The 25060-nt window shown below is 52.3% G+C and overlaps 1 long non-coding RNA gene and 1 gene segment (V, D, J or C); one reads left to right on the top strand and one right to left on the bottom strand.

Annotated features, from left to right (window-relative positions):
• The first annotated feature begins 1496 nt into the window (after window positions 1–1496).
• LOC118497947 lies at window positions 1497–23342 on the top strand. The gene is made up of 3 exons (XR_004900467.1): window positions 1497–1562; window positions 14050–14055; window positions 23311–23342. It is a non-coding gene; the product is annotated as an uncharacterized LOC118497947 (long non-coding RNA).
• LOC114509478 lies at window positions 10654–11387 on the bottom strand. The segment is given in 2 exon segments: window positions 10654–11187; window positions 11295–11387. Coding segments are annotated over 2 exon segments (429 nt in total).
• Window positions 23343–25060: the final 1718 nt, after the last annotated feature.

Raw genomic sequence — 25060 nt, 5'->3', positions numbered from 1 at the left:
AGCCACTACTACAGAGTCATAGGCACTTCTTCAACCTTGTCCCCCAGGTATGCCCCCAAGAGGGTCAGAGTAGCTTTGTTGCCCAGGACGGGCCCTGAGGTCAAAGGTGGGGGTCTGAGTGTCCAGAATTGCTTCTTGTTTGTATCATAAATCAGTGAATGTCCTGGGTGCTTGGCCAGACCTCTGCTGGCACCGGTGTGAACAGTGACTGCTGGTAAATGCTCCAGTGCTAGAGCCACAGGTGAGAGTGACTGTCCCTCCTGGGGACACAGTCTGAGAGGGCTCCTGAGACACACAGTCTGACCATTAGACCCTGAAATAAATAGAATCATGTGTCAGCAATGAAGAATAAAGGCAGAGGGATCCTTCCAAAGGCTGAAGCCTCCACAGACCTGGACAGAGGGTGAGGAGGGGGAGCAGGAGGAGAGGAGTCCAGGTCATGGTGGACACTCTCCAAATCCCCTGGCCTCAGGCTGGAGCTGCTCTCTGGGTGTCCCTTTATCTCCTCCTCAGCTCCACTGGTGAAGGGTATTTTTGGTGGTGCCCTATACACAAAATGAGCTCACAGCACCATCCCTACCTGGGTCCTGGGCCCAGTTTGTAGCTTCACCTGCAGGAGGAGGCTGGGGCTGCTCTGAGCTCTGAGTCGGTCACTTGGAGGAAGCACCTGCTGTCACCTCTAACTCGGGCCATGAGCATCAGCCCAAGGACAATTGAATCACAACCCTTGGAGTTGGTTTCAGCCACTGTAGCCCTGAGAAGACCCACAGCGCCCCCTGCTGACATTGTCTTCAGCATATTTATGATGATGTGAGTGATTTCCACCACCAATCTATAAACACATAACAGAAAAATACATAAAATAACAAATAGTCATTCTACGTTCTTGCTCCCTCCAGAGAGTTGACTTTTTAAATTATATCTATGGCATTTTCGGTTCTACATTTTCATCTGGTTTCTTTATATGACTTCCCATCTACTGTGAGATTGTCTTCTGTCCCCCTCCCCGGCCTGTATCCCCACCCAGGACCTCGTATCTTGGGCGCTGGTCCCAGAGACGCAGTTCTCCGGGGCCCGCCTGAGTTCAGGAGCCTCGGAGGGACAGGAATGTCTCTGGCCCGATCCCCGAAGAGCAGAGTCTGTGCTGTGGGGACCGTCCAGTAGACACACTGTGCATCAGCAACGCTTCCAAGGAGAGTGTGTGTGCATGCAGTTGACCTTTAAAGGATTCAATCATCCTGAACAAGACTCTGAGAGAGCTGAGTTTTTTAAACATAGTTCATTTCGCATTGTGTTTTCTTCATTTTGATTTGTCCCTCTACACCCTCTTTCACCTCCACCCACAGTCACCCTGGGCAGGCCAAGGTTTTTGTCCCACTTCCCCATCTGTGTGTGTCACTGTGAGAAGCACTGCCGTGCCTGATCGCACAGTAATAGTCGGCCTCGTCCTCAGGCTGCAGCCCCGAGATGAGCAGGAGCCCTGCATTGGCCGAGGCGTCTTTGGATCCAGAGAAGCGGCTGGGGACCCCGGAGCCCTGGTGCTTGTCTGAGTCTGAGTAGTAGTTCAACAGATACCGGGTACGACTTCCTGGGATCTGCTGGAACCAGTTTATCCTGTATCCACCAACACTGATGTCACTTCTGAGGGTGCAGGTGAGTCTGGCTGTGGCTCCCAGAGATGCAGAGAGGGAGGGCGGCTGAGTCAGCACAGCCTGGGAGAGGGAACCTGCAGACACACAGACACTCATGGCTCCTGGGGTCGGCATAAAGTTTAAGTCACTTAGGGAGATAAGCCTTGGGAGCTGACATAGGATCGGTGGGTGACCCTGGGCATCTGAAGACTCACCGTACCTGTGCAGTGGGAGAGAAGCACGAGCAGGACAGGGGTCCAGGCCATGGTGCAGGCAGCTTCCTGGGGCCCCAGATGAGGTCTGAGGTAGGCCGGGCCTCTTTTATCTCCCCCATTGGCTGGGAAGAGGAGGAGCTGTTCACTCTTATTTGTTTCCCCTGATGATGATCAACCTGTTCCACCCTCAAAACCAGCCACCTCTGAGCCTAGCTGGTTGGACAGGGAGCTGATGGGTGAGACTGGGTTTCCCCCTGGGAGGGTCCAGGGTGGAAGCAGCTGCTGGGACCTTACCCAGACCAGTGAGCAGCAGGTTCTGCCCAGCCCAGTGGGGATGCAGCTGCAGGGTCCCATCAGTAACCACAGGCCCCAAGCCATAGTGGGAGGCATCCACTGTCGCATCCCCCTGGACCCACAGTACCCCTGCTCTCACTGCTCAGAATTCATCTGGGGATGGAAACACCTGGTCACTGTCGGTCCACTGAAGTCCATGGGCACACACGTGCTACCTCCCAGTTCTCTGATAGAAACAAACCACCTTTTCTAGTCATGGGTCTCCTGGAGAACGAGGGGAAGGAGATGCGGAAATAAGAACCACCTTCACATGCATCCAGAGCTGTAGGAGGGAGAGTGTAGAGGGCTCTGGGAGCTAATCTTTAGCTGCCAGTTCAACCAGGGCCCCAGGGAGGGGGTTGGGATCAGGGCTTACACTGCACAGTGGGGTCATCCTGGAGAACAAAGCATTTCGAGAAGACGGGCAGGTTTGTGAGACGGTGTACCTGGCTTGGCAAATACTCAGACAAGTGGGAACGTGAGGCACTGAGGCAGAGCCTGCAGACTGAGCATCGCAGTGTCGGAGGGCAATGCACTGGCTGGACGAGGGAGCACAGGGGATCCAGGTTGCAAAGAACCTTCTCTGTCCTAGTGAATAATCGTCAAATATGCACGACTGCTTAGGGAGGTATATTTGAGAGGCAATCAACTGCACATATTTAATGTGCACCATTTCATAAATTTGGCACTTATGTAAACTTGAGAAATCACAACCAATTTATCAAGAGAATGAATGTACCTGTCAACCTCACAAACGTATCCATATCCTGTGAAATTCCTTTCTTTTTCGAACTCTCTCCCCAGTTCCAAGGTGCGAAGTGATGGGCATTTTCCCCACAAACATTCAATGTCCTATTTTAGCATTATATACATTTGAAATAATATACTATGCCCTGTCTTTTTATTTCATCTGGAACTTTGAAACTGAACCCAGGCTACATCATACATCCATGTGTTTTCATTACTAACAGTGCCCAGTCTGTGGATGATGCACCGGGCCTTTCAACACCCACCCACGGAGAGATCGGGGTCATTTCCGGTTTGCGGAGACTGGAAGGACAGCTGCTCTGAGTGCTTGTGAGGCCCCAGGGTGAGCACGTGCAGTGCGTGCGCCTTGCTCTCTAGTACATGGCAGTGGGACGTGCTAGGAGGCACGTCTGTAACGTTTTAGGAAGGACCAGACCGTGTGGTAAAGGGATTCTGTAACTTTTGCTCCCGGCAGCGGGGCCTGAGAGCGGGACCTGTGCTGCTTCCCACCCGGCAGGATCAACCACGCGACATTCAGACGCTCTCAGGAGTGTGGCGCCGTCTCCTGTGGCTTCATCCGCACGTCACTGACGCCTTGTGAGGCCGAGCATTTCTCCCCGTGCTTGTTTCCCATCTTCATGTTATACTCAGTGGGGCTTCTTTTGAAATAAACTCTTCAGCACTAAGTGATCTACATAATTTCTTTTTCTTTAAATCAGATATATGACTTGCAAATGGTCTGTGGCTGAGGTGGCCATTCTGTCCACATTGTCTGTCAAAGAGCACAATATTTACAACCTGGTAAAGCACAGTGGATTAGTCTCCGGTTTTTCTTCTGCTGTTCCAGCTCAGAACGTTTTACCAGCTTGAGATTTTATACACATTTCCTGGTGGAACTGCGTTTTCATCTTTAAATGTTAGCAGTTCTATTTCTAGCGCACACAGTGTTTTTCTCATTTGCAGTGATAATGCGTCCCCTCCTTTACTCCTGGGTTACCACACGAGCCAGGGTTTAAGACATGTCTCTCCTGATCCACAGATGAAGAAGTCAAAGGAGCCAGTGAGAAGAAAGGAACCCTCAGGGACTTTATGTCCCAGAGGCCGCAGCTGCTGGGTTCCACCCCGGGCACGTGAACAGGGGCCCTGCTGGCCCCTGGGGGCAGGCACAGCTGCTCACACCTCAGCACCAGCTCCAGGACCATGGGGCTCCCCCAGACTCCACGTCAGCGGGGCCCCTGGGTGTGAGCTCCCCGGGTGAGAAGAGAAGAATTCTTGGAAGATGGTCTGAGGGGGCAGGGCCTGTCCAGAATGAGCTCCCACCCTGGGCTGAGGCCTGGATGCACGGATCCCTAAGTCACATCTCCTCTGGGCCTCTCCCACCTCAGGCAGCTTCCTTCTCTCTCCACATCTTCTGGACAGTTCTCTGCTGTCAGCAGGTGATGGTACCTGTGATGGTTTACCTGGCTGTAAGCATGTTAGGGGGCTTTCTTAGACCCTCGGATCCAGGAAAGAGCCTCTCCGATTCAAGGAGGGGGATGGGAGTGACAGCAGAGTCACAAACACAGACAGACATGGACAGGAGGGGCTGCGCTGGGAGCAAGGTGGCAGGTCTGTCTGGTTCCCAGGGACCTTGAGGAGGAGCAGGAGGAGCTTCCCTACTGGAAGGTTAGGGTTGGAAGGGCTCCAGGCCTCTTCACTGCATGGACCTCGCATACCTGACTCTAGGGGGCAGCAAAGCACCAATTCCCCATCAACCCCCTGAGTCCTGGCTGACCATCTTCGCATGCACAACATACAAAAAGGACTGATGCTGAAGATTTTGACTTTAGGGAAGACGTACAAGACTAGCAGCTCTGACAGAGCCGTGGCCATAACTGAGACATCTTTTGAACAAAAGCTTCCTTAAAATTAGAACAGGCAAACAAACCAAAATAAACTAACAAAAAAAGTTTGCATGTGATGCTCCATATGAATACACAGCCCTTTGTAACACTCTTCATTGGGAACTGAGACTCTGCAAGATACCCACACCCTGCCCCTGGGAGGGTAAGTCATAGAGCTGAGCTGGGAGTTGCTGTGCGAAAATGTTTTTATGCTGCTGTTTCTAATGCGTGTTGGGAAACTCCTTGGGATACGCCTGAAACCTCAAATTGGTGAGCTTGGTGTCAAGTTCAGGTATAATATCCCTATAAAAGGCCATATCTGCATCTTTTAAAATATATCTTTGAATTAATAAAATAATAGTGTAACTGTACTAGTCAAACCCGCTGTTACTATTGTTCTTGTTTCCTGGGAAGCACAAACCTTATAATAAACAAAGTTGAGGCTTCTGAAGTGATGGGAATTTTTGGTTGTCACCAAAGTGATTATAAGTTCACCCCCTTTTTTGGTGGGGGAGTAGGAGCCAGGGCCTATATTTCTCAGTGACCAGAATGTTATAGCTTAACCACCCAGTACAGTCTAACCCAAAGTTGCCCATAGAAAAAGGCATTAAGCATCAGTAGGAGGACTTGCCACAGAGCTTTTAAGATTGCCTTCATTTCACCTAATATGAGGTGCTGCATGAAATTCTACATGGGTCCATGATGTTCTAACACTCTCTGCACGGCTCCAATGGAACAAACAGTGCAGACCTGAGTGTGGAGGCGTGCCTAACCCTCCTCTTAGAAATCCAGAGGAGTGGTCACTTCAACACTTTGTGCAATTATATTAAATCATAATGCAATGTGTGTGTATGTGTGTGTGCGTATTCCTGCCCTAATTCCTGAAGCAGAAATCCTGAAACACTTGTAAAGCCCTGGGTGGCACGAGTGACCATTTCCCTGACATGGTGACTCTGGGTGAGCTCCTGGATGGGGTTTGGTCACCATAGAGACCAACCCTGATCAGAAGGTTGGAATTTTCAGCTCCACTCCCACTCTCTTCACAACATTGGAGAGCAGAGAGACCAGTTAATAATTAACCATGTCTATGATGTGAAAACCCCACACAATTCCCCAATGTATGAGCTTGTGGAGCTTCTGGTTTGACCAACAAATCCACAGCAGGAAGGTGACACATGCCAGCTTCACAGGGACGGTCACTTTTGTGCTCAGGACCTTCCCAGACCTCGTTACCCACACACCTCTTCATCTGCCTCTTCCACTCTATCCTTTACCCCACTCCCTAACAATGTGGTAGAGAAAGTGCTCCCCTGAGTTCCACGAGATGCTCTAGCAAACTAATCACACCCGAAGTCAGGACCATGGGAACCTCGCGATGCAGCCAAATCCCACAGAAACTGGGGGCAGTCTGCAGACGTCCTGTTGGTGATTGGCATCTGAGTGGGGACAGTCCTGTGGGATGGAGCCCTGACCTGTGCATCTCACACGGGCTCCAGGCAGATAGTGTTACCACTGAGGTAAATCACAGAAAATACAGCTGATGTCTGAGAGAATCTCTTGCTGTGATGAATTCCCTCACGTTTCATGGCCATGAGCATCAGAAGTGAAGTTTTCTACTTGAGCAGTAAATGAGTTAGACCTGGAGGATAAAACTGAGTTTTTAGTTTTAAAAATATTTCTTGTTGTTAATTTACTCTAGACACTGTGGACCTGTGACCTCGGGCTCTGTGATCCCCCATGGGTGTTCCTGGGATGCCCCGTGCTGGCTTAGGTGACAGCCCTAAGCTGTGGGCGATGCTTTCCTCCTCAAGGACAGGTGTTGTACAGAGAAGCCTCCCCTGTAGGGGCCATCACCAAAGGGAAGCTCAAAGCCAAATTCTGTGGGCCCAGGGGTTTCTGTTTCACTTCCTCGTCATCTGAGCTGCTGTGAGTAACTGTAGCTGCTCCCACTGCCATGATCTGTAGCACAGGAATAGTCGGCCTCGTCTTCAGGCTGCAACCCAGAGATGGTCAGGAGCCCTGCATTGGCCGAGGTGTCTTTGGATCCAGAGAAGCGGCTGGGGACCCCGGAGCCCTGGTGCTTGTTTGAGTCTATGTAGTAGTTAAGCAGAAACCCAGGAGAGCTTCCTGGCTCCTGCTGGTACCAGTATCTCCTGTATCCTATAACAGTGAAGCTACTGCTGAAGGTTCAGGTGAGTCTGGCTGTTGCTCCCGGAGATGCAGAGAAGGAGGGCAGTTGAGTCAGCACAGGCTGGGAGAGGGAACCTGCAGAAACAGACACATGTCAGTGATGAGGCAGAACCAGGGCAATTTTCTCAAGAGATGAAGCAGGAAGGGAATAAACTTCAAAACTAAGCCCAAGTCCCCAATGCCTGTCCCTACCTGAGCAGTGAGAGAGGACCACGAGGAGGAGAGGAGTCCAGGCCATGGTGCACACAGCCCCTGAGCCCACAGTGGGGCTGGGCTTTCCAGGCCTCCTTTTCTCCCCCTCTCTGCCACAGGAGGGGCTTTCTATGCAAATGTGTGTCCATCCAGGGGCTGCCCAGCACCTCCCTGAGCCCTGGTGCTGGAGCTCGGCTCACACCTCAGACAGTGGAGGATGGAAGTTTCCTTCACTCCTGAAGAATCACAGGGATCAGACAAGGTCGGGTGCATTCAGGGTAGCATGTCCTTGCAGGGCATCTGAATGAACCTCAAACACTAATTTAAAGAACATAAGCACCCCTATGTCCATTGCCCCATTACTTACACTCACCAAGATATGGCAGCAGCCTAGGTGTCCATCAGCAGATGAGTGGATAAAACAACTGTGGGACATTTATACAATGGAATACTGCTCAGCAGTGAAAAAACAAGAAAATTTTACCCTTTACAACAGTATGGATGGACCTGGAAAATATTATGCTGCATCGAATAAGCCAGTTAGAGAAAGACAAATACCTTATGATTTCACTCACATGTGGAATCCAATGAACACCCTGAACTCAAAAGGAAAATAGAGACAGACTCTTAGATAGAGACCAGGGTGACAGCTAAGGGGGGAGGGTCAGAGGGTGGAGGGACTGAGCAAAAAGGAAACAGGACTCATGGTCAAGGACAATAGTAGGGTGATTGTGGAGGGAGGGGTGATTAAGGGGGACTGCATGGTAATGGAAAAACTTTAATTAAAGAAAGTAAAAGCACGGGAAGGAAACACCTGCTGAAAGAGCTCTAAGGTCTTTGTTCAGAGGATCTGCCAGGGCACAAAAGACCCATCTGCAGAGTAACAATCAGTGAGTTCCGGTCCTCTCCCAGCCCCAGGCTCCATTGAGTAAAGGGTCCTAGCTGAGAAGCTGAGTAGAGGCCACAGGACAGTCCCACAGCGCCCCCTGCAGGTTGCATCCCACACTCCTCACCATGGCCTGAATCCCCAAGAGCCCTGCTGGTCTCTGCAGCTCAGCAGGTTACACATGGTTCCTTGGGCTTCATTCCTAAAACCAGAAAGACTTTATGATCCAGAATTCCACTTATGGGTATTTATCTGAAGAAAACTAAAACATCTCTAAAAGACATGTGCAATCCCAGACCCAGAACAGCATTGTTATACAACAGCCAACATGTGGAAATCACCTAAGTATCTGTTGATGGGTGAATGGCTAAAGATCATGGCATACATAATATATAATGTTAAATCAGTGTACAAATGAGCCTTTGAGAGAAATGGAATCTTGTCATCTGACGCAACATGAACAAAAACTTGGGGACATTATGCCATGTAAATAAGTCAAACAGAAGGACAGACACCATGATCTCACTTATATGTGTAATCTGAGACAACAACAAAAACAAAACAACAACAACAACAAAAAATAATAAACAAAAAATACAGAGAACAGATTGGTGGTTGCCAGAGGCTGAGGTGGGTGGGACTGAAATGAGAAATTCAAAGGTACAAATTTGTAGTTATAGCATAAATCAGGCCCTGGCCAGGAAGCTCAGTGGGTTACATGTCTTGATAAGGCGAGGCTGTGGGTTGCACCTGTGCTCAGGGCACATACAGGAAGCAACCAGTGAATGCACAAACAAGTGGAACAACAACATCCACATCTGTGTGTGTGTCTCTCACTGTCTCTCTCCTTCTCTTTCTCCCTGTCTCTCTCCCACCCCCTTCCTGCCTCTCTCTCTAAAGTCATTTCTCCTAAGAAGCCATCGTTATTTTTTTTAGAATGTTATAAAAGCCAATATCTGGGGAAAGGCAGACTCATCATCACACTGGGCACCATCATATGCAATTTCAGTCAGTGGACAGAACAATAAAATGTTTAGAGTAAACTAGTGCAGGAACAGGCACATTTGTAAATATTTCCAACTGCAATTGTACCTGCCCATGAACCAAACCTGACTTCATTCTTGTATCGGCAACTCTAACAGGTCACTGGCGGGAGCATCACGCCTCCTCCTCCTGGTGATAAGTGTCAATTCCCATCACTGGGGTGAGCAGTCTGCCTCCCACCCGTGCCCACCCACCCACGTGATTATGTAACAACAGTGCACAGCACAGCCACACCTCCATTGTTACCTGTATCCCCCCGGGAACCCAGTTTATCACCTGGAGCACAGTTTTCTTTGCAGTTTCTTTTGCTGTGGGTGTGACAGGTGCCATCACTGTCACAGCTACCTTGGTCAATAGATTTCCTCCCCCCACCCCGAGGGGAGTGGCTCGTGCCTTCACAGTGGGAACTGATGGGCTCTTGTCACCTTCTGCATGCCACCAGGGGCTCCTCAGCCTCCTAATCTGCATGTCATGTGCACACATTAAGGTTCTGTCATTGTGCTGTAGAGTTCTGAGTGCATTTCACAAGGTCATAGTGCCATTTAGGTGACATTACATTGTCATGTAGAATAATTGAGTTGCTCCTTCTTTGTTTTCATATAGAAAAATTTACAACAGATACTCATACTCTCTCAAGAGTTTTGACCCTTCCAAAATGTGACATCATTAGAATCATGTTAAAAATGGCATCACCTTTTAAAAGGAAGCCCCTTGTTGGAGGACCCCAGTGCTGCTCCCAGCTTGGGGTGAGCCCACACACAGCTGTAATACACACCCACGCACGGCCTGGTGGTTGCTCTCAGGTTGGGGAGACTGTTGATAAAGATACTTTAAACTTTCACATGCAGGTGTTTCTCTGAACAGAAATTCTGATTTGTTTTTATAATTTCATTTTATTTACTGTAACGTTTTAATTGAGGTATACTTGATATACAATATTATATTCCTTTCAGCTGCACAACATCATCACTCTATGTTGATAAATATTGCAAATTCATCACCAAAATGAATCTACTAACTTCTATCACTACACATGGTAACAATTTTTATTATTACTTGAGCTGCGAATGTTTGGGTTCTGCTGGTTTAGCTGCATCCACACACACACGATCCCGCATCTCTGCCCTAGGCCCCGTGCTGTCCACGACGTCCCCAGACCCACTTATTTCACAACTGGGAGTTGGTCCATTTCACTGCCTTTACCCACTTGGCCACCACCTTCATCCCAGACCTCTGGAAACCACCGTCTGTCATAATTTTATACTTGTCAGTGGTCATATTTTGTACTGAAATCACAAGACAAAACTGCAGGTCAGCAGTGAGTACACTGAAGGACATTAGAATGTGAGATGCAAACAGCTGACTCATCCCTCATGCACAGCACACACAGTCTTCAGGCTCCAAGGTAGGGTCAGGAATCCAACACAATGTCACATTTTTGTTACCATTACACAAAATAGTAAATACAAACCAGTCTGAAAGTCAACTGTGCCTAGCTGGAGGGAGTTGGCCTTTCAGATTTGTTTATACCCTTAGTCTGGGAAAGTGCTGCTGTGAGTGACATTAAAGACAGAAGGGAGAGAAGCAACTTTCCCTCCCAGCGTCCCTGGGGGAACCTGGGCCCAGGACAACAGCCAGAGAATGAGCAGAAGTCACAGGGCACAGGCTCAGCCTGAGCAGCAGCAGCTGCAGTGTTCACCCAGCTCCCAGATGACACAGGGGTTCTTGTCTCACTTCCCCACAGGCCTGCAGCACTGTGCGAGCATTGAGATTGTCATCATAGGTCTGGCAGTGATAATAGGCCTCATCCTCAGCCTGGAGCCCAGTGATGGTCAGGGTGGCTGAGCTGCCAGACTTGGAGCCAGAGAATCGATCAGGGATTCCATACTCTTGAATGCTATCATAATATATGAATACTTTGGGGGCCTTTCCTGGGAGCTGTTGGTACCATTGCACAGAATTATCCCCAATGTTGGAGCTGCTTCCAGTGCAGGAGATGGTGACGGTCTGTCCTGGGTTCCCTGAAACTGAGGGCGGCTGAGTCAGCACAGACTGGGCCCAGGAACCTGGGGAAGAGAGACACACAGAGATGGTGATTCTGGATCTAGAGACAGAGAAAAAAGTACAGCATGAGTATTCTCAGGGTCCATCCCCTGCCCCCATATGCAGTCACCTGTGCAGTGAGCCAGGAGGCTGAGCAGGAGAGGGGACAAGGCCATGATGGAGACCATCCCTGAGTCCTGCCTTCTGTGGTCCCACAGCTGAAGCAGAGCTCCTCCAGACCTCTGCCTTCCCCTCTTCATACTCTGACAGAGGGAGGGCCCACTCATGCAAATGAGAACTGCTCCCCACCCCCTTCTCAGCTGTTTGATTCCTCCCTGGGCCCACACCAAGTGCCTTGGCTTGAGGATGCCATGGGTGTCTGCAGGGGTGGGGCAGTGTGAGACCTGTGCATTAGGGAAGTCACAGCTCTAAGCCACAACTGAGCCCAGGTCTCTGGGCATTGCCAGGAGGCTGGTTCCAGCTCAAATCACCCCAGTTCCCTCAGGAACAACACCCGAGTGCCATCTAGTGCCCAGCCCCAGACTCGCCGTTGTCTGTGGGGACCAGAACCTCTCAGACACAGCATCTGACTTCCACTTCTGTCCACTGAAAACTCCCTTAGGGCCAGGCCAAGTGTCCCATCTTGTGGACTTCCCATCACTCCGGGGAACATCAGTGTTGTCCTCACAGTCCTCAGGGTGAGCTTCTCCACACCTCCCCGGGTTGTCAGTGTCCGTGCTCAGGAATGACGCGGTGTCTCTTACATAAACCCTTAGACCAGTATCAAGTCCAGAGCAGTGACCAGCCCAAGGCGGGCAGGCATGTCCCCTTCTGTGTAAGACACGGGTTTGTTGCTACCTGGTGTAAGAGGTCTCCTTCCCTGTGGGTCCCCGGCAGAACTGAGGAGAAAGGGCCCCTTCTCTCTAGGGACTGGGTAGCTGTGGGGAGAAAGCCCCTGCTCATCCCTAGTGTGGGACACTGTGTGACCCTTTGTCATTATCCCACCTGCAGGGGACCCTCGGTCCCTACACGCAGTGAGCAGCCATCCTTCCTGGGCGTCAGCTCTCACTCTCACAGTGGACAGTTGGCCGGGACCTTGCCCTATGGCATTGTGTGTGGCACGTCTCTAAGAGTAAAGAGAGCAAACATGCAGAAATATCTAGGCAAAACCTGTATTGCTGCCATAGGATTTCATTACCACAGTTTACCCAACTTACCTACAAGTATGTTATTGGATATACAAGTCACCTCAGTAAGGTTTAAAAATTCAGTGATGATAAATACTGATGGAAACTGTGTTCCAATACCCATAGTAAAGCACTGGAAATGCTGGTCTTGGTTGAAACGGTGGCTCTGAGACAGATGTCCCAGGTCGCCCACTCCAGGGCTGCTGCTGTCCCCAGGCCACACTGTCCACCTCTGCGGTGCTGCTATAGGTGACTTGTTCCTGAGACCTGGCCCCGCACGGTGGGCGCATGTGCCAGCACAGCCCGGAACCAGGAGCCTGAACGATACAACACACAGAGGAGCTGAGGCTTGTGGAACGGGGCTCACTTTGCCCACCGCTCAGTTCACTGGAGGAGTCACAGCACAGAGGCCTGGATTGGCAGAGAGGCTGGGAGGTGAGCTTCGTGACCGAGGGATTTCTGAAAGGAGAGAGTCGCCGGTGAGGGAGCTCAAACCCCTCACAAACTCAGAGGAAGCCCTGTGTGAGGTGGGGGTGGGAAGATGTAAGCAATGAGTTACAAACCCTTTCTCAAGTTCTCACTTGATAAAATGATAAACTGTTCCCCAAATGCAACAGTCATGGTAAGCGTTGCCCCTCTGCTTAGCGCTGCTCAGGGGAGAAAGGCTGTGGGAGCCCCGGAGGTGGACCCACATTCCCCTGGGGCTGGGGCCCGGGAGGAGGACGGGGACACTGGGGTGTGCTGGTCGGAATGTTCAGCACATCCCCCAGCTGTCGGCAGGGGCATCTGCTGTAGGTGACACGGACACCTAGCACAGCACCAACAAGCCAAGGATGTGGTTGCTTCAGTGGGCCCGGAGTTTTCATGAGGCATCACCAGGGCCCACGTACCAATGCCGCACCCTGGCACCCAGAGCCGCTGCCTCTTCCTGGGCCCCAGGCCCTGAAGGAGGCTGGGTGAGCAGGGACAGATGCAGGGACCTGAGTGCACAGGGCAGGGACCACACTGCAGGGAGGGGGCCGCGCTGGGCGGGACGCCTGCCTGGGCGTGAGCATCGGGAGCTTCACCTGCGTCGTGTGTGATGTCAGGGAAGGGGAGTCCCTCACGTGGGGCAGGCGGCCTGAATCCCTGTCCCTTAGCCCCGGAGCCCAGGCCCAGCAGCCTCCCACCCGCAGTCCCGTTCCACAGCCAGAGGAGAGGGAGGGCCTGGGGCGCTTAATGCTCTGTCAGCTTCCACACCGAACTTTCCTCTGCTGGTTTCTGTGAACATGTCTGAAGGGTGTTACTCCTGCAGCCATTAGGCTGAAGAACGCAGATTACCGTCTACAATGTGAGAGGGCCTCGGCCAGTCAGTGGAAGGGCGGATACAGCCAAGACGGACCTTCCCCAGGAAGATGGAGCACTGCCGGCAGATGGCCTCAGAGCCAAACCACGCATGTCCTCATCTCCCCAGGCCTCCGACCGGCCAGCCCTCACGGAGGGTTTGGGGTTCGCCAGTGTCTCCAACCATGTGAAACAATCCCTTAAAATTTCTTCCTTGAGATTATGTATAAACGTGTGTTTGTACATATGTATATGTGTGATGTACATTTGTTACTTCTTGAGATTGTGTGTGTGTGTGGGGGGGGGTGTGTATATATGTGTGTTTCTGTGTGTGTATGTGTGTGTATACATGGGTGTGTGTATATACATGAAGAGAGACAGGTCTTTGTCCTATCTCTTCAGCCCTGAAGGAACACTGAGTCACTCACAGCCCTTTATTCAATTCTCTGTCCTACTTTAGCTTTTTCTGAGGCCTCAGACGACCCTGTTCCATGGAACCACCTCTGATACGTGGACACAGGGTGGCACAAATGGACCATTGTGCTGTGGGTCCTGCAAAGGCCATGAGGGGCCAGAGTCCCGTGGACCACAGGTTCCAGCTCGCCACATTCCCACCATGCACATCAGCTGTCCCGACCCTGCCCATCGCCCCCCAGACCAGGCTTCACACACCTGGTCCGTCACAGGGCACGTCACTCGATCCAGCGACAGGCATAGACAGCTCTGGAAGTGAAATGTGATTTGAGAGGAAGATCTTGGGAATTTTCCCTCCAGGGTCACAGATGTGGGTTCCGTGGGCAAGCCCTGGAAATACGGAGGGAGACACCAGATTCCTTTACCAAGTGGTAAAGTGGGCTTCATCACCTGAGTGAATCCTGCTGGGGAACCACTTGTGAAACAACATAAGTTCCCAGCTCTGGGGACCATATAAGTCCTGAGAGGGCACAGCTGCAGAGTCCCCATCATTAAACACTGGGTCCAGCCCCCAGGCCAAAGCTCCTGTTAATAAATAGTCCTTAATGAGCTCCTGGGTAAGCTGAACAGGGCAGCCCCACAGCGCCCCCTGATGGTCAGACAGCACACATGTCTCCCTGAAGCAAAACCCTGAGAGCCCAGCTGGTTTCTGCAGCTCAGCAGGTCACTGGCTCTATTCATTCACACATCCAGGGTCTGGTTCCCAGATGCTGTGACTCCCATGCACTGTACTGGTTCCTGGTGCATCTCACTCCCAGAAATCCTCAACTGTGGGAGATGCAAACTTCTACCTAAAAGAAAAATTAATTTCGATTCCCCCCAGTGATGATACTGCAAAAGTAAATGCACAGAGACTTTCATGTCCCATGTCACAATAGAGGGGGCCACTCTTCTGGTTGGAAGGGGCATAATGGCTGCTCAGAAAATTTGCCAGGAGCACATGCAGGGAGCACGTGACATGCAGAGGAGGCCTATTCAGCACACATCTCAAGTCACCTGATGCACGCACAGTTTTCACAGATCTGATGTGATTAAGTGATGGGCAACAATAATGGCTGTTGAAGGCTTCACACTTACCAGCAGAAATGTAGCATGCTTATCCATTTCAGAAGTGGCCTTTTGACCTTAGTTGGTGGAGTCCTGTGTACCTGTGTCTCGTGTTTCTTGTTAGGGTTTTGTCATGGGTGACCTAACATTTGTCTCTGTCATAAATCTCTACCTACCTGTGTTCTCTTACTGATTGTCTTGTTTTTGTAGCAAGGTAAATGTGAGATTGAAGTCTTTTTTATGTCAACTATTGTGTTTTTCAATTCTTCCATTTCCATTGGGTTTGTTTTCATGATATTATTTCAACTCTGAGTTTTTCTTTTTGCCCATTTGAAACAAGCAGGCTTATGATTGCTCATCAAATGGATGTTGGGATTGTTCTCAAAATATACCAGTCACAACATTTCCTCATCTGAGTGAGCTCAGTGTCAGCATGAATAGATTCTCTTTCCCATTCAAGTTATTTTTTTTAACATGACAAGCCATGTATTTACCCGGGATTCAGGATTTGGGGAGATGACACTCAGAGGAGCTTAGCAGAGAGAGAGTGAGGCTTGGACTTCAGTCCTGCCCGGCACCCCGCCCACCCACACTGGGCAGGGGCTCCTCGTCCCCCGGGCTCCTCCCTGTGCCGCAGGTGTCCCCGCACCTCACTCCTTCCTCTAAGGGGTGACCTCCTCTGCATGCGGACTTCCTCCTGCTCCTCCTGCCACTTAGAGAATTACATTGTTGGGACCATACAGGTGCCTGAGCCCTCAGAGTGAACGTGTCCTCCACTCAGAGAATGGAGGGGCCGAGGGCATGGAGACCCCTGCACACCCTCTATTTCAGGGCCTGGGGTGACTGGCTCCTCTCTCTCTCCTCACACTTTACTTCCCACCATGTCATCCCACTGCCATAAACTTCATCAATTGTCCCGTCCTCACCTGCAATGGGACCTGTGCTCCACTTATAACCAGTCAGAGGGGGCGTTTCCAGGAAGAGACCAGAATCATTCTGAAGTGAGATCTGCTCTCCTGGTGCTCGCCCCGCTGACAGCATCCTCATGAGACGGTCACAGCACTTCCCTCCCAGGACGCAGCCAGGTCCCCACAGCCACGGACAGGTGACTCCTATGCAACACAGAGAGCTGATGTGCCCCGTGCCTTCTTCAGAGGAGACGTCAGGCCGTCACAGGGGTACAATATGCACTCGTGGAGTCGGTGAGAGTGGAGTGGGACTGGATAAAAAAGTAAGTATGTGCACACACACAAACACACACACACACACAACCACAGGAATGTAGTAGATTAGGGACTAAAGACATAATCATGCTAACAACCTGTACATGAGAGGAATACAAGTCTGACACACAGTAGATTCAGGAGAAGGTGTGTTGAGTGAGCACAGAAGCACTGTGGACAGTGAGGGAGGCTCCAACAGGGCCCCGGGGATGTCAGGGTCACCATACTGATCACTGTCCCTGAGCTTCAGTGCTCCTTTGACAGCCGTGTTGCTACCATCGCAGTTCAATGGTCATATTCAGCCGCATCCTCGGGCTGCAGGCCGGTGATGGGCAGAGAGGCCGTGCTGCTGGCCCTGGAGCCAGAGAACCGAGTGGGGACCCCTGAGGGCTGAGAACTTCTGAGCATCACAGTTTGGGGGCCACACCAGGAACCCGTTGCTACCAGCCTGCACCAAGGATCCCAGCACTGTAGCTGTCTCCAGGGCAGGAGAGGCTGACCTTCTGTCCCCCTCATTTTATTCTCACTGCAGGTGGAGAGTGAGCATGTCACCCCCACTTTCCTGGTGCCCTTCCTGCGTCACTAACCAAATGCCCGGCCCACAGCAACTTCCCTCATTGATCCGAATGATCCATATCTTTTCCTTTGCATTCTTACTTGTTATTAGGACATTCTGGGCCCCACCCCATACATCCATGCTACTCTTACTTATTCTGCCAATTCCAAACTGAAGACCAGTCTATTGATGAGGCCTGGTTGGCCCATGTCCCCGCCCACCCTGGGGCCCAAACCCACCCACATAACCGTCTCCCATGTAGGTGCTTTTTTCCACCCTTTACACTCTCCCTCACAGCACAGCTTCCGGGGCTGAGAGGAAGCAGACAGACAGCTGAAAATACACAGCTGGCATAGTTTGGTTTCAGTGGTAATTAAGAACAGATTTATAAGTCCTTCAGGTAAAAATTCACTTTTATCTCATCCCTGGAACATCCAATGTGTATCCCAGCATGAATTTGAACTCCTCCGCTTAGGACAACCCCACAGCGCCCCCTGCAGGGCTCACGTCTCAATCCTTCCAGGTCTTGTGACCCACCTGAGGAATGCAATACAGTGTTCGTGATTTTGGATGATTTTACTAATCACTCTAAGTCTCACTGGTAAGTGGTCCTGGAATTTTGGTCCACATGGAGAAGAGTAGAGACTGTTCTATCTTCTGTAGGACACACCTTACGTGATCTCTGAAAAACATTTATTGTGTGAGCAGGCTGAAAACACACTAACAATGGATTAACAAGATTTGTAACTACAGACAATAAGGAAAAAATTGCACATCCACAGGCCCTAGGAAAAGAGTTGCCAACTGAAGAAGCGACAACAAATGCCGCCCTCAGACCTGATCCCAGGCACCTTAGGGGTGACAGCCACAGGCAGAAAGAGCACAGGGAGGTTTCAGTCTCACTTCCCCGTGACTCTGGAGCATCGTGTAAGTGTCACCGCTGCTGTCCCATGCACCGCAATAGTAGTCAGCCTGATCCTCAGGCTGCAGCCCCGAGATGAGCAGGAGCCCTGCATTGGCTGAGGCATGTTTGGATCCAGAGAAGCGGCTGGGGACCCCGGAGCCCTGGTGCTTCTCTGAGTCTGATTTATAACCCAGGAGGTACCGGGGAGGGCTCCCTGGCTTCTGCTGGAACCAGAACATATAGTAGGAACCAACAACAAAGCCACTGCTCAGGGTGCAGGTGAGGGCAGCTATTGCTCCCGGAGACACAGAGATGGACGGCGGCTGAGTCAGCACAGGCTGGGAGAAGGAACCTGCAGAAACACAGACACCCATTATGTCCTGGAGGAACAACGAGACAGAAGGACACTTTCAGCGTGTGGGGAGAGGGAGTCCAGGGAGGTGGGGTGTCAGGACATCCTGACCTGTGCAGTGAAGGAGGAAGATGAGGAGGGAGAGTGGGGTCCAGGCCATGGTGGGGATGCCCCAGTGCTCTGCTGAGGCTGACACCCTGCTGGTCCCTCTTATCCCCTGAGACACAATAGAAAGGGTTCTTTATGCAAATTCACTCCATCCTCTGGCCAGTGAAATTCCTCCCAAGGCCCTGTGTGCCCCCCAGTGTCTTGGTTCACACCTGGGAGGGGTGGACCTGGGCTGGGCCTCACCTGAGGCTCCCCAGGGGCCCAGTGAGCACAGACACCAGTCACCGCATGCCTGGTTTCCCAGCTGAGAGCCCACACAGACCGCCCACCAGAAAACCTCAGAGCCCCCGCTGCCCCACCCAGGCCCATCACGCCCGTGACCAGGTAGCAGGTGACTGACTGAGACCCTGTCCTCATGACCGCCTTGTCCTCCGCCCACTCCCTGCCCAACTACAGAGCCAGGCCCCCCTCAGGGGCTGGCTGTTTCCTCCTTCCAGTCTGTTTTCTGTTCGGGCCCCTTCACCTAGAATCACCCAGACTTCACCCCACTTTATAAGGAAACTCCGGGCAATGGCGCCTCCTGCACGAGCTGCACGTGATACAGACACACAGGAGCCGAGAACACGGACAGTTCGGCCATGCAGCCACGGCCCAGGCTGCTAACGAAGGCAGGTTTGTCACCTGCCGCGGGGCCCTCACTACTCGGCTCTCGGGACTCACAGAGCAGGTACGGGGAGGTCTGTGGTGAGCGTCCTTCTGTGCTTGCTCGTGTTCTCCAAGTGGCGTGGGCTCTCTCCCAGGCTGACAGCACTCTGCTTTGGGGGCTTTATGAATAGAACCCGGGTGTCTTCTTTCATCAGGCGACTTGATTCTCCTCCTCCAGACTTCTCCTCGGTTTCTAACTACCTTTGCCTTCCCTTCCTACTTGATACCAATCCGGTCAGTTTAATGATTTTTAAACATGTATGTAGATACTTTTGGAGAAGGGAGCTTTCATCCCCACCGCAGACCCGCCGATTCGGAATCTGCGCTGCCCAGGCCCCAGAAGCTCCCTGTGCAGAGTGAAGTCGGGGGGGCTCTGGCCTCGCACACACGAAGGCCCCGCAGGGCTTGTGCTGGGCAGCGCTTCCCCTCCTCAGTCTCTCCTCTCCCCGCGCTCAGCCAGCAAACTCTCGTCCTGCTTCCCCTGCCAGCCCCTCGCACCCAGACAGACTTCCCCAGCCTTCCCCCTGAGAGTGGGAGGCGTCGCCCCTTACCTCACAGAACACAGACAGATGACGGAGGGTGCTGATAATGCCACGATGGTCTCCACATAAGGACACTAGCAAACAGTCGGACCGATACAATGGCCACAATTTGCATTACTTCCTACAATCAAAATAATGGTAGCAATTGTTATATGTTTCTGTAGGTTTGAGACAGGAGACGTTAAGCTTCAATGAAAGAGTAGTTGATAAAAGGTAAATATGTGAGCACAAATTTGACGATAGTGTGGGAAAATTGCGAATGGAGGTTCTGTAACGTGTGCACGAGGCTGGGGAACACGGTGACGGTAATTGTTCGACGCTCTGGTTTCCTGGAGATGCCACTTCAATGGGCCACTGCTCGGTGGCTCACATTCACAGAAACGTGCTGTCTTGTGCCCCCGGAGGCTAGAAGTCTGCGTCCTGGATGGCGGGCACCTGTCCCTCTGACACCTGCAGGGGACCCTTCCACGAGCCTCCACAGCTAACGGAGGTTTTCCTGACGTGTCTGGGGTTCCTCGGCCTGCAGCTGCACAGCTCCAGCCCCTGTCTGCGCCTTCACACGGCAATCTCCTTCCTCTCCCCGTCATCACTGTGGTCTTCCATGGACACTAGTCATGCCCCACTAGGAGGCCACCCTACCTCACATGGCCTCATAGTAACTAATTACACCTGCAAGATGATATTTTTAAATAAAAACACCCTTTGAAATAATGGGGGTTGTGATTTCACAGATCTTCTTGGAGTAACCAATTTAATGGCCCACATTTGGAAAGAATAATGCTTCCCCAAACCTTCTATTTTAAAAATATTTTAAATGCAATACATACACTGCAATAAAATATTTCCTGAAGAGCAAACTTTGCTAATAAACAAAAGGACGGTTTCCCCTGATTCCTGGGGGAACACCGCTGGACGGAACCCTTCTGCAGGAAATGTGCTGGGCTCCAGCCCTTCGTTCTAACTGAGCAGTTACAGCTCCTCCTGGACTGCGCCGCAGATGGATTCCACTTTCCGGGGCATGTTTGACAGGTTCCACACCCCCGGGCCCCAGCAGTGGTCTCTGGCGTGGGTGAGGTGGGCTAGGAACAGGGCACAGGGTGAGGGAAGCACCAGGAGGACAGGAGTCCAAGTCATGGTGGACACCGTCCAAGGTCCCCTGGCCTCAGGCTGGGGCTGCTCTCTGGGTGTCCCTTTATCTCCTCCTCAGCTCCCTGGGTGAGGGGTGTGTCCCCCATTGGTGGGATGTCATGCAAATATGAGCTCACAGCACCATCCTATTCACAGTCCTCAGTCCAGTTTGAACCCTCATTCTCAGGAGGAATCTGTGAGCTCTGAGTCTGTCCCTTGAGAGGAAGCACCTGCTGTCCCCGCTAACTCACACAAGTGACCATGGGTCAGGGCCATTCAACTAGAACCATTTGAATTTGTTTCAGGCTTTGAAGCTCTGCGAAGACCCACAGCGCCCCCTGCTGACGTCCTCTAGCTTACTCATGGTGGTGGGAACTACAGAAGGAATTATCAATATAGGCCCTTCTTTTCTGTCAAAAAGTAAAATAAATAAGTAAATAAGTAAGTAAACAAACAAATACACAAAGTATTACCTGATCTTGACTCCCTGTAGATAATTTTCTCTTTTTATTTCAACTATTGTTCTATCAGTTCCACAGTCCCCATTTGTTTTGTTTTCATGACTTCCGTTTCGATTCCGAGTTTCTCTCATTTCCTAATGCTCGTGGTTTCCCATCAAATGTACCTGACAATGCCGCCTGAACACGTCTGTCATTACCGTCGTCCGTCTCACGTCTGTGTTACTGTCAGCGGCGCGTCTTTTCTCTGGGTCTGTGTGAGACGCCAGGTGCTTTTTTCTGAGGTCTGGACATTTTGGAAAACACATTGGGGTCCTCTGGGTCCCCTCTACTCTCTTTCACCCAGTGACCCCTGTTCGGAGCGGCACCAGGTCAGGGGGCACGTTCGGTTGCCACTGGCCCCAGCAAAGGCGGAGCTGACTGCAAGGCCAGCTCTGTGCTGCTCTCCCCTTCCTGGGCACAGTGAAGCAGAGACTGTCCCCAGCGGGTGCCCAGCCAGTGGAGTGAGAGACAAGCCCGCCGCCGGATGAGTGAGCTCCTGGGCGGCAGCGGGGGTGGGCGCTCAGCTCCCCGCTGGGCCCTCTCCTGTCACCACACCAGGGACAGTCCAGGGCAACTCAGTCCCAACTCCCCTGCCTCCCACTTCTCACTTAGTGCTATTAATGCAGGATGGGCTCAAGGTTCATTTCTCAAGGGCCCACATAGTCACCATCAGGGGGCGCACGTGTGCAACGTACTGTTGGTCACAGTTGGGGACAGGGCAGTGATGGGTCACCGGGGAGAGCTGGGCAGGTGTTTCCCTCCCTTCCCCAGGTAACAGCAGCCCTGGTGGCATTAGGTTGTACTGAGTCCTGTGACAGTGATAATCAGACTGCTGATTGGGCTGGAGCCCAGAGGTGGGCAAGGAGGTCGTGAGCACCACCAAGGAGCCAGAGAAGATGCTGAGCCCCTCAGGGTCACTGACCTCTGTCCTAAGTCACAAGGTCAGAGATCTCCCTGGGAGGCCGGAGGACCTGTAGGTTCACTGCTCCCTGTGCAGGAGAAGGGATGGTGGATCTGGGCTCACAAGAGCTTCCCAGGGGCAGTGAGCCAGGCACACCCCGGGGATGTCCTGCTCCTGCTGGCCCACGGCCCGGCCCACACCCTGAAGTGCTGGAAAGTTCTAATCACATCTGAGAGGAGAGGGGACAGTCAGGGCCTGTGGGCTCAGGAAAACCACTCACGAATGTTCCCATGGTTCTGCGTGGTGGCAACCGTGAGAGCACCTCATCCACGGTCCCACTTCTCCCACGTGCCCTGCAGCAACAGGCTCAGCATTTCCCCAGCTGCTGTGGGGCCTCCCCCACCACCTTGGGACACAGAAAAACAGGTTTTCTCTTCCCCTGCCCTGCCTTTGCCCGTTAACCGCCCCATCCTCGACTTCACAACTGAACTCAGGGCCCCAGCAGGGCTCACAGGTGAGCCTGCCCCTGGAATTCCTCCTGCACCTGAGTCTTCACCCAGCATCTCACGTCCGAGTTTCCAGGCCCTGAGACACATTGGCCCTCAGCCTGCCCGGAGCTCAGGGCAGGGTGGGAAGGGGACAGTCTCTGCTCTGAGCCCTCCCGGTGCAGATCCGTGTGGTGAGGGACTGGCCCCTGCTGGGACGGTCCTGGGCTGTGACCAAGGAGAAAGGCACGAAGGGCTGTTCCCTTACTTCAAGGGACAAGGAGGTTCCTCAGACTCTGGTTGTATTGTACACGGATGGAGGGCTACAATTCTATGAAAATGAATAATTTGTTTTCTTCATTTTTGTGTTTCTGAGACTTAAGGAATACAGAATAGAATGTTGAGAGTATCCTCACAATGAAACAAAGGTACTTCCAAGTAGACTTCGCATGTATACAGGTTACTTTATAACGTTGAATTGTCATGAACCAAACTGTGTTAGGCTGAGGTTTTTGTCCCACTTCCCCATCTGTGTGAGTCACTGTGGTGAGCACCACTGTGCCAGATCTCACAGTAATAGTCAGCTTCATCCTCAGGCTGCAGCCCTGAGATGGTCAGGAGCCCTGCATTGGCCGAGGTGTCTTTGGATCCAGAGAAGCGGCTGGGGACCCCGGAGCCCTGGTGCTTGCTTGAGTCTGAGTCATAGTACAGCAGATACCGGGGAGGGCTCCCTGGCTTCTGCTGGTACCAGTACATAGTTTTACCACCAACACTTATGTCACTGCTGAGGGTGCAGGTGAGTCTGGCTGTGGCTCCCAGAGATGCAGAGAGGGAGGGCGGCTGTGTCACCACAGCCTGGGAGAGGGAACCTGCAAACACAGACACATGGTAGTGAACAGAAGGGTCAGGGTGCAGTCTTTCTGGGTTGGTCTCTGAGGCCCGTCCCTACCTGCACAGTGAGAGAGGATCGCGAGGAGCAGAGGGGTCCAGGCCATGGTGAGCACAGACCGTTCTCAGGCCACAGAGCTGGGGCTGGGCTGCCCAGGCCTCTCTTATCCCCTCCCTGCTCACAGACGAGGGGCTGCTCATGCAAATGTGTCCCCACCCAGAGCTTGTCCCCGAGGGGCACTGACAAGTCTGAGGCCCTTGCCCACACAGCCAGCCTGTTCTGCTGGTTTCCCCTGTGGGTGGGGTTGGGGGAAGCCTCTGCTGGAACCACACACAGGCCCATGTGCAGGGGACTCAGGCACTCCCAGAGAGGACACACCTGCTCAGTCCTCCCAGGAAGCAAAGGGCCAGCCCTGCTGTCCCCTGTAAGAACAGACCAGGCACAGTCTCACAGCGTCCCCTGCTGGTCTCTTTAAGCCACTCCAACACCTCACCTTTCCCTGCTTACTTGACTCCCTTCTTTCCAACACAGGAGGGTCACCCCTGCAGGGACCACACTGGGGCACTTCTGGTGTGAGCATCCCTGAATCAGGCCTCCTCCATGGGCGGTGGTCCAGCGGAAGTACCACAGAATCCTGCCGAGGAGAGCGTGGGGACCACTGCGGAGCAGAGGCCACAGGGCCTGGATCTGAAAGCGAAGTGGACCTGTCCCCGTGGAGGGCCCTGAGGAGGGAAGTTGCTCTGGGTGCTGAGTGTGACCAGCCGCTCACTGAGGGGACAGAGCCCTTCACAGAGGAGGACGTAGAAGGAGCAGGACGCTGACCCTTGCAGAGCAGGGTGGGGAGGAGTCTGCACACCCATGGGGCTCATCTGTATGGAGCAACTAAACAATAAGAGGTGTGGGGAGGGGGCAGGACCTGGGCGTCCTTGGGAACCACTGTGGGGCCCGCCTGCAACTTTGCCCCCCATGCTGGGACATTTTTAATCCCACTTGAACCTGTCCTCAGAGCTGCATTCATTCAATCATGCTCATACCTTAGGGATGTGCTCTGTGGGAAGTCCTAGAGCAGACCTTGGGACAGAGACCAGCAAGGGCACATTCAGGGGGGCTGGCGGGAGATTGCAGCAGAAGGAAGAAGCACAGGGTGGGTGGGCTGCTGTCCTGAATGGGACTCGGAGAGGGGAACGACGTGACCCCATGGTGTGGGTTAAAACTCGGATGTGTTAGAGAAAAGGTAACACAGTTCTTATGGTCACAGGTAGCCATGTTCTTACAGTCCCTTGTCACTCTACCCCATGACATCTGTCCCTTCCCCGGCTGGCCAGGGGCTGTTGGACCAGACGACCTTTTATTCAGTGAATCCTCACAGGCACCCTCGCAGATGAGCAAACATCCTAACTCTGCCCGCTGCAGGGTCCCAGGCTGACAGTGCCTGTCGTAAGAGCGACTTCTGACGCCCTACAGACCCCAATACTGTGCTCCGTCATTATAGCCACCGACTGCGGCAGGTCTGACGTTCCTAGGAGACACGTATTCTCAGGAGGAGGAAGGAAGGTCCGCATGTTCTGACTA

The sequence above is a fragment of the Phyllostomus discolor genome, chromosome 13 (genome assembly GCF_004126475.2).
Source record: "Phyllostomus discolor isolate MPI-MPIP mPhyDis1 chromosome 13, mPhyDis1.pri.v3, whole genome shotgun sequence".
In the NCBI taxonomy this organism is placed as follows: Eukaryota; Metazoa; Chordata; class Mammalia; order Chiroptera; family Phyllostomidae; genus Phyllostomus; species Phyllostomus discolor.
The sequence above is the reverse complement of the archived record's forward strand: the minus strand, read 5'-3'. Positions and strand labels throughout refer to the sequence as shown.